Below are 9,781 nucleotides of genomic sequence, written 5' to 3'. Positions count from 1 at the left end.
TTCTAACCTTTAGCAGGCCAGCCCAACTAGAATAAACACCACAGCAGGGCATTGTAATTCTCTTGTGCGACGCGGGGCCGCTGTCAGCTATAAAGGACCGACCGGCCCCAACAGCTGTTGCTTACGGCCATACCACCCTGAACACGCCCGATCTCGTCCGATCTCGGAAGCTAAGCAGGGTCGGGCCTGGTTAGTACTTGGATGGGAGACCGCCTGGGAATACCAGGTGCTGTAAGCTTTTTCCTTTGCCACGCTAAATGAGCAACCGCCATTTATGAATGGCCATGATACAATTAACTTTTGGTCTGCTTTTCAAAGAAAGACATACTGTATAATGTCTCTTTTTAGATTTTGTTTATGGTTTTCATATAATGTAGGCTTGTAGAATCCATGTTTAGTTGTTTTTCATATACTCAATCTCACATATTAAAGGTCAGGTCAAGGTTATATTTGGTTGTCCAACAATCTTTGAACAAATGTTCAGTTGTTGCAGCAGTTGTGACTTTAGGGCTGCAGACAAACATCCATACCAGGTGGTACTACTGGAGAACACTCATAATAACAGTAGTATACACTATACAGTACATCCATACCAGGTGGTATAAGTACTGAAGAACACTCATAATAACAGAAGTACTACAGTACATCCATACCAGGTGGTACTACAGTACTGGAGAACACTCATAATAACAATAGTAACAGTACATCCATACCAGGTGGTACTACAGTACTGGAGAACACTCATAATAACAGAAGAAAAAACTAAAGAATCCATCTACTAGCACCAAAAGGATCTTAAACAGCGAAGGAAATAGATACTTTGCTTTGTTTTCTTACACTGATTCAATCTGATCTTTACCTGACAGAAGATGATCTATTACAACTAGTCTCCTAGGTATTTAAATGAACAGTTACATACCTGGTAAATCTGTTCACCGTGAATAGTGATGGGGGATCTGTGTGTCTCTAGTGGTGCACCAAATATAATCTCTTCTGTCTTTTTTGTGTTAATGATGAGAGCGTTTATAATAATACTGGAACAATGTTATTAAAACTTGATTGTGGGCTCTGATTGTGGGTCTGTAACATTTTGCCCGATGATAAACTACAAATCCCAGCTAAGTGAGTTCAACGGAAGCAGCACGCGTCGGGTATAAATACACTTCCGGATCCGCTGAACGTCCTTTCCTGTCTACGGCCTGTTGAAGATGGCGGTGCAAATCTCCAAGAAGAGGAAGGTTAGCAGCCTTTTTTATCACCCACTAACCCTCGCAAAACACAAAAAATGTCACCGCGTCACGTTATATACCAGTGTCCCGCGTTCGTTTCACAGTCGGATGGACGCGTCCGCCGCTCCTCCGCTGAGGATTGAGTCAGATTTGATTTCACACACACTGATGTCTCTCCTCACGTCGCAAACATGGCTCTCTCTGTCTGCCGGGGCCGCGGTACTCTTAACATACTGACCCGCTGCTGGGGCACACAAACCCCGCATTAACCACCGACATTGTCCCGTGGAGTTGTTTTAGCTCTACCGGTGTCGTCTGGTCTCTTATCCATTGACCGGTGTTGTTGTGTGGAACGGTACCGCTATCCTGGCCAGAGAGCTAACTGCTAATGCTGGTTAGCTTTAGCTACCCCCAGTGTGAGTAGTTCATGCTAAGGTATCGTTGCAGATGCGGCAGCCGGCAGTTCTGTGTCAATTTAAAGTTCTTTACATGTGTGTATTATTCTCTACTCGTCTACTAGACGGTGGTTGGACTGATCATACAGCCAGTCTGTTAGCTTGCCTTACAACAGGAGCACATCTCAATTCTCATTATACAGTATTACACACTGGCTGCATGACACTGTCCCATTCAGACCGGAGGCCGGCAGCTTCTAAATGTCTTCTAAATCCTGACTGTTTGCTAAACTAAATGTTTCTATGTCAGTCACCACTGACTCCATCTCAAAATGTACTTACCAGGGACCCCTTTCAGAAGCAAATATCTGAGATTATCAGATATTTGATAAAAGTGTGAAAGTGTTCTGGTTATGACATAATTGGACGTTTCCCAGAATGACAAATTTGGTTGGTTCGGCAGCACTGACATAAATAAACATGTCTCAGAAAGTTAGTGAATATTAATTATGTTGACTGTTCACCAGAAGAATGTATTGCATCCATGATTGCACATGAAGAGTACATGATTGGGTCTGTATAATTCTCACCAAGCGCTCCATACTAATTAGTTTGATAGTTTTGCTCAGGACAACTTTCCAAACTTTTTAGCCTGTGTGGCCCAAAAGAGATTATCCGAAGTTTGCCTGGGATCCAAAGAAACTAGTGAAAATAGCAGATGTACAAGCTCACAACACGAAGAAAAGTGTCTTTGTGAGCTTGTAGATCGGCTATTTTCACTACTTAATTATTTATTTTTAAATGTGTCCTACTGTACAGCCGGGTCTCAACTGTCCATATGTAAAATATATATATATATATATATATATATATATATATATATATATATATATTATAAATAATGGTGTATATATATATGGAGTTTCTTCTGATCGATGATGATGCATTTTCTAGTGACTGTTGGATGAAACTAGCGGATATGGGACTGAGATCAGAACCTCCTTAACAATGACTTTTAAAATCTCTTTAACCCATTTAAGATTTTTTTTACACATTTGAAGTTTTTCCAGAAACTTGGGTCATGATTTATTGAAGGCATTTGTAGAATCGGTCCTCAGTCCTAAAAGGGTTAACATTTATAAAATATATTTGGAGGAGGGAAAAATCTTTTGAACACTTGTGAGTGTGATTTTTACTCAAGTCGTGACCCATAATAATTGATTTAGGTCTGTGACCCCCAGTGGGTGTTCTATGATGATGGATGCATAATAAGCTGTTATGAGGGTGTTATAGTGATGCTTGTGTTTTTTTTTTCTCCACCCAGTTCGTCTCTGACGGTATCTTCAAGGCCGAGCTGAACGAGTTCCTGACTCGTGAGCTTGCCGAGGATGGCTACTCCGGTGTGGAGGTGCGTGTGACGCCCACCAGGACCGAGATCATTATCCTGGCTACCAGGTTGGCAGCACACACACACGAGCATAGCTCGTCATAACCGCATATCGTCTCAGTTGGGTGGAAAACGGCATTGTTGCCCCGTTAAACCACTACTTCTCAATGGGCACTACTAACTGTTGGGTTCCCATTGTGTACATGTTTGTTCACTAGTGTATGCTGCACTTTAACCCTCAGAATTACTAGACAGCAATTTATAGAAATCTCTTTGAAGCCTCCACCTCCTCCCCTTCAGTGATGAGACGATGACGAGTCGGAACGGGACACGGTCTGGTTCTGGGGGTCTCTGGCTCAGGGTCACGTTCTGTGGTTCTGGGTCAGTTCCTCAGAGCAGCCTGTCTTCTCAGTTGAAGACATCGAGGCATTTGTCTGAGAAGGGTCTAAGCCAGGACGAATGATGACACAAGTCCTATCTTTGGATGCGACTGTACGCATTTATTTTGTATCTTTTCTCTGTCCAGGACCCAGAATGTGCTGGGTGAAAAGGGTCGTCGCATCAGAGAGTTGACTGCTGTCGTACAGAAGAGGTTTGGCTTCCCTGAGGGCAGTGTGGAGGTGAGAATGCCCTGATGGATGGATGACAAATTTTGTATATCTTTTAATTGGTCAATTTTTATACTCTAGTTTGGTACCTACTTACATGGCTCAAGAAGGGCATTAATTTAAGAAAAACACGTTAGAATATGAATGAAAGAGGATTCTTTCTGCCCGACATGATTTTGGTCATCTTTAAATGATCCTTACATCACATACTGTGCGAGGTGGGGGTGTGGTTATCCGTCAGGCTGTTGCAAAATGAGTCAGTCTACCATATTGTGCGACCAAATTACCTGTCAATCGACATATGCTGTGGTAATGTTTAAAATCTAGAACACAAAACGAAAGCAACAAAATCTCTGAAGGTAGCTGACATGATCTCCAGCTGTTTTTCCCCCCCATATCTAAACTATCATTGATTGCCTGTGATTTAACGCATGAACCCTGTACATTTCAGAGAGTAGGAAGCATGCGAGATGTGTTGAGTAGTTTAAATGAGTGCGTTGATGCAGTGCTTCTGTGGTTGAGGCTAATCAAAGCCGCCGCCTCCTCCCTTCAGTGATGATACGATGACGAGTCGGAACGGGACACGGCCTGGTTCTGGGGGTCTCTGGCTCGGGGTCACGTTCTGTGGTTCTGGGTCAGTTCCTCAGAGCCGTGTGTCCTTTTAGTTTGAAGACATTTGAGGAATTTGTCTGAGAAGGGTTGTAGCATCATGCAAATTGAGGTCTTAGTCTTTGGCGCAATGGTGGTTAATCTTAACACCCCGATTTGCTGCCCAGCTCCTCAATTAAGTCTTAACAACGTGCTAAATCACATTTCTCTAGTTAAACAATGTAATGGCTAAATATTGGCTTCTGTCCAGTATTGAGTTATCAGTGGTATGTGTACAGTTTGTGTGAGCAATGCCGTGTTGAGTGGTGAAATCACACTATGATCTCTCTGCTTGTGTGTGCACGTGTTGGTGTGTTGAAGTATATGCCACATTTGGCCAAACGGAAGTGTAAATAACATCTTTAGCTGCAAATAAATCATTTTGAATGAGTTAAACTTTAAATTGACTTGGCATGTGATTGGTCTACTTTTGAGGGGGACAGTTCTAGGCGGTTGAGATTCTAAACTACGACTAGTATTGAAGTTTAATCATGTCCTGCTCTTCCCCTCTCACAGCTCTATGCCGAGAAGGTTGCGACCCGTGGACTGTGCGCCATCGCTCAGGCTGAGTCTCTGCGTTACAAGCTGCTCGGTGGTCTGGCCGTGCGTAGGTAAATATGCATACTCTTAGTATTTGTACCTCGTTTTCCAAATGAAGTGTTCCTAATTTTACTGGGCAACCCCTGGAACCCCCTCAAAGACCCTTGGGGCTCCCTGGACCTCCCACCCCCACTGAAAACCAGTGCTGTAAATCTTAAATCTGCTCATGTCCCACAGCCCAAAAAATACATATGCCATTGCTTGGCTATGTGACTTTCTCTATGAATCTTTGTCTGTGAATGGATTACTAAATGTAAGTTTGTCCAGCACGAAGACCTAAGTGCATTTACCATTTATATAGCACTTTTATCCAAGCCACCTTACATTGTGCAATTACATTCACAGACACATTCACACACCTTTACATAGGTAACATGTACATACATTCAGAGTCTTGCTCAAGGACTCTTCGACACTGACTTGAGGAGCCTGGGATCGAACTGGTAACTTCACGGTTCCCATCCGGCTGTTATACCGGCCACTCTACCCCCTGAGTCACTGCCGCCCCAACTTCCCATGGTCTTCAGTAGTCAATGGGGGCCACTACTAACTGTGTGGTGGGGAGGTTGTTTACTAGCGCTGTAGCACATACTGCGCTTCAACCCTCAACTTTACTAGACTGCAGATGAGGCTTTATAGAATGGCTCCTCAAAGCCTCCACCTCCTCCCTTCAGTGATGAAACGATGACGAGTCGGAACGGGACACGGTCTGGTTCTGGGGGTCTCTGGCTCGGGGTCACGTTCTGTGGTTCTGGGTCAGTTCCTCAGAGCAGTCTGTCTTTTCAGTTGAAGACATCGAGGCATTTGTCTGAGAAGGGTCTAAGGAAGTTCAGATACATTGAACCCCTTTTGGTACTTAAGCATTATGTTATACTTTAGCTATTTAAAAATATGAGCTTGTAGATCTGATAGTTTGGAAAAATCGTGAAATGTGGCCCAAAACTTTGAATATATATTCTTTCACAGTGAACATTTTGAACTCAAATATTTCCTTATGGGAGGTCCCTGGAACAACATATTTACAGTTGGGAGTCCGCAGCCAAATACAGATCATTCTGGGGTTCCTTGACATGAAACAGGCTGAGCACCACTGACACAGAAACATTTTGTAGAATCTAGTGTCGGGTCTAAATGGGTTTATTCTTCTTCTTGCCTTCTCTTCCTCCTCCCACGGTGCAGAGATTTTATTTTAGCCTCATTCTTCTTGCCTTCTCCTCCCACGGTGCAGGGCGTGCTACGGCGTGCTGCGTTTCATCATGGAGAGCGGAGCGAAGGGCTGTGAGGTGGTGGTGTCTGGGAAGCTCCGAGGCCAGAGGGCCAAGTCCATGAAGTTTGTGGACGGCCTGATGATCCACAGTGGAGACCCCGTCAACTACTACGTCGACACAGCTGTCCGTCACGTCCTGCTCAGACAGGGTATGTACAAACCAGATTGTTTGTTTTTTGCATTTCAGCTAGTGCTGCACTTGATTTTCTTTTTCCTCCACTAGAATTGAGATCACGATTCTCACACGATTCTCATTTTTCCCCATAAATAAAACATAAGAGTAACTAAAATGAATTGGACAGCCAACTAGTACTGCACCATTCTTCACAACATGAGATCACATAGGTGTCTTTCACCTGCAATTTGAGAAAAGTATGCCTCAAAGCCATGGTATGTCAGACTTCAGAACGATAAGAGTCACAGGAGTCCATGCTGAGTGTTAGGTGTTTGATTACTGATCCTCAATGTGTGCATGCTTTTAAAGTTGTGAAACGAGGGTCTTAGACCTTTTTTGTTTTCCCTTAAAACCCCCACACATTTTTCTTCATAGAAATTTGTGATTTAAGGCTACGATCTGTCAGAAGGTGGAGCATTGAAAGAATTTCCTCCCAAAACAAACGGATGCCACTGCTTATGACTTTCTTTGCCTATGAATGGATTACACAATTTAGATTCGGGATACTCTGAGATTGGGCACTGTGTGAGACTGTTTTGCTAGCACATGCTGCACTTAGTTGACTTCAACCCTCAGCTTTACTAGACTGCAGATGAGGTTTTATAGAATGGCTCCTCAAAGCCTCCACCTCCTTCCCTTCAGTGATGATACGATGACGAGTCGGAACGGGACACGGTCTGGTTCTGGGGGTCTCTGGCCCAGGGTCACGTTCTGTGGTTCTGGGTCAGTTCCTCAGAGCAGCGTGTCTTTCTCAGTTGAAGACAATTGAGGCATTTGTCTGAGAAGGGCTAAGGGATTGTACTTTATTTCTAAAAAGGAAAGGAAGCTAGAAGTTGAAACTACAACGCAACTTCTGAACCAGCTGATATTGGATAAATACGTTGATGTGGTTATAAAATGGCATGTGTGACTTTATTATTCTAGACAAGTCTTTGCGATCAAATTATCTGTCATAAAAAGTACCTTGTGGAGGAAGTGAACAACGGCACCAACAGCTTTGTCCTGTAATACTAATGATATGCCCTTGAGCAAAGCACTCTTCCCCTACGTTCCTAAAAGGGTGCATCATCTCTGTTGTTCAGGTGTGCTGGGCATCAAGGTGAAGATCATGCTCCCGTGGGACCCCAGCGGCAAGATGGGTCCCAAGAAGCCCCTGCCCGACCACGTCAGCATCGTGGAGCCCAAGGAGGAGACCCTGCCCACCACACCCATCTCTGAGCAGAAGGGGGTCAAGCCTGACGCGCCCGTCATGCCACCCACACCCGTGCCCACTGCATAAAAGGGTAAGACATGGTAGACTCATGCCACCCACACCCGTACCCACTGCATAGCAGGGTAAGTGACCCGTACTCACTGCATAACGGTGGGTACGAGTGTACCCAAGAAGAGATGGTAGAGAACTTAGACCTAAACATTTTTAACCGCTTTTCAACTTGGTGTCCCTATTTTGGACATGTCATTACAGGTGAAAATGTAAAAAAAAAAAATCTTTCAAAAAGGGCCGTGAGCTTGTTAGATGGTCTGTTAAAAATATATAAGGCTGTTTTTAAATAAAATTTATTTTACGCTGGTGTAATGTAGAAATTAGATGCTGGTATGATCATCCACTGACTAGGGCAAGGGTTCCCCAACCCTTGTTGTGAGCTTGTAGATTGGCTATTTTCCTCTATTTGCCTCCATCTTATGCACAAGATCTTAAAAGTCCTTAAATTGCCACTTTAGAAATGTGCAGATCTATACCCTGTATACACTTCTTCATCCAGTTACACTTTATAACTGGATGAACGGAGATACTCAAAATATGTAAAGTCCCTTTTGCCATTTTGAGGCTGTAAAAGTTAGCACTGGATTCATGGTGGACAACACAGTTTTATTTAGTCCGTTTGCCTCCCCTTCAGTGATGATACGATGACGAGTCGGAACGGGACAGGGTCTGGTTCTGGGGGTCTCTGGCTCAGGGTCACGTTCTGTGGTTCTGGGTCAGTTCCTCAGAGCAGCCTGTCTTTCTCAGTTGAAGACATCGAGGCATTTGTCTGAGAAGGGTTTACTAAGAACATAAAGAACATAAAAAGTTCTCAGTACGCCACCGCCAGCGAAAATGGCCGATCTACAAGCTTTCAATGCGTCATAGCAGGTGCATGGAGAGCTTGTAGGTAGATACGCCGTTTTCAGTTATTGAGAAGGGTTTACTAAGAACATAAAGAACATAAAAAGTTCTCAGTACGCCACCGCCAGCGAAAATGGCCGATCTACAAGCTTTCAATGCGTCATAGCAGGTGCATGGAGAGCTTGTAGGTAGATACGCCGTTTTCAGTTATTCTTTTGAGCGTTTGAAGTGTGGTCAAACTAGCAATATGTTCAGAAGCATCATCGATAAATATTTCATGTAAAAGCAAAGGGTAAAGCCTCAGTCAGTGATTTTCTTCACCTGGTTGGCTGTACAGGAATGTTGCTAAAACATAACTTCACATGGTGTTCATTAGGACTTGACCATCCAAAATCTTTCAGTCGTGAAGTTGGATTTTGCTTTAATCCAAAACTTTTTTTAGCAGAGTTGAATATTTAACTATTAAAGTGAACTCATTTGTGAAATGGATTTTCATGATCTTTATTTTCTCTCTGTTCCAGGTGCTCTCTAATCCCCCAGATGGAAGCAAGACCCTGTGTTTTTTTGTGTACAAAAATAAAAAAATCTGGAAGATATGACCCTGTTGTATTGATTATTTTGTACCATACCACTGATCTGTTAAGTAATTTACCACTAAGTTTAGCTACTGTCTTAAAGCCAGAGCATTTTACAGGGTTCCTAAGTATGGAATTTCTTTTCAATCTCTTTTAAAATCTATGGAAAGATATTTGTTTCCAGACTATTACTGCGGGGTTTTTTTCCTGACCCGATTGAACTTTTTTTTATTTATCTCTGATACCGACGGGCCCGAAATTAGAGTCAGAACAAAGTATGGAACTTTGAAATTAATAAATGTCTAGGAACCCTGATTTTAGTGCCATGTTTAGGTTATATTTTTAAGATTGAAGAAAAAAAAAAGATTGAAATTATATTCTGCTTGTGTACTATTAATGATGGTTAAGAACTAACAAATCATGGATGCACCTGGGATGTATCCTCAGTGATGTATCCCAACTAAGGTCATCAGGGTTTCGGGTCTCGCAACATCATAACCCTCACTCGGGTGACTCAGCCGGGGTGATCAAGTCCCCACTTATGTCCCAGTAGCTACCTACAATGTCACAGTCCACTGCACCCGAACTACTCTGCCGGGACTAGGATGTCTGACGTGTGGAAGGATTAGACTCCGTGTGTTGAGTCCTGTCTGGGCCCCATCTATGTCTCACCAGGTCCACTCCTGCTCTCACCAGGACCAGCCCAGGTGCATGGCTCGATGATGATGAATTAACTTTATTTCAGACAATGGGTCCATATAAAGATAAGACTGAGATGGCCTCGGTACCA

General features: G+C 43.3%; 1 protein-coding gene across 1 annotated transcript; it reads left to right on the top strand.

The window, feature by feature from the left end:
* Positions 1–1,118: 1,118 nt before the first annotated feature.
* rps3 (ribosomal protein S3) lies at positions 1,119–9,012 on the top strand. Its single transcript, XM_079514326.1, has 7 exons — positions 1,119–1,238; positions 2,949–3,079; positions 3,538–3,631; positions 4,784–4,878; positions 6,096–6,283; positions 7,392–7,592; positions 8,938–9,012. Exons 1-6 carry the CDS (start codon positions 1,209–1,211, stop codon positions 7,586–7,588), a joined length of 735 nt encoding a protein of 244 aa, XP_079370452.1. The 5' UTR covers positions 1,119–1,208; the 3' UTR covers positions 7,589–7,592; positions 8,938–9,012.
* Positions 9,013–9,781: the final 769 nt, after the last annotated feature.

Source organism: Electrona antarctica, assembly GCF_951216825.1.
Source record: "Electrona antarctica genome assembly, chromosome: 11".
NCBI classification, from domain to species: domain Eukaryota; kingdom Metazoa; phylum Chordata; class Actinopteri; order Myctophiformes; family Myctophidae; genus Electrona; species Electrona antarctica.
Note: the sequence above shows the minus strand (reverse complement) of the source record. Positions and strands in the feature narration are given on the sequence as shown.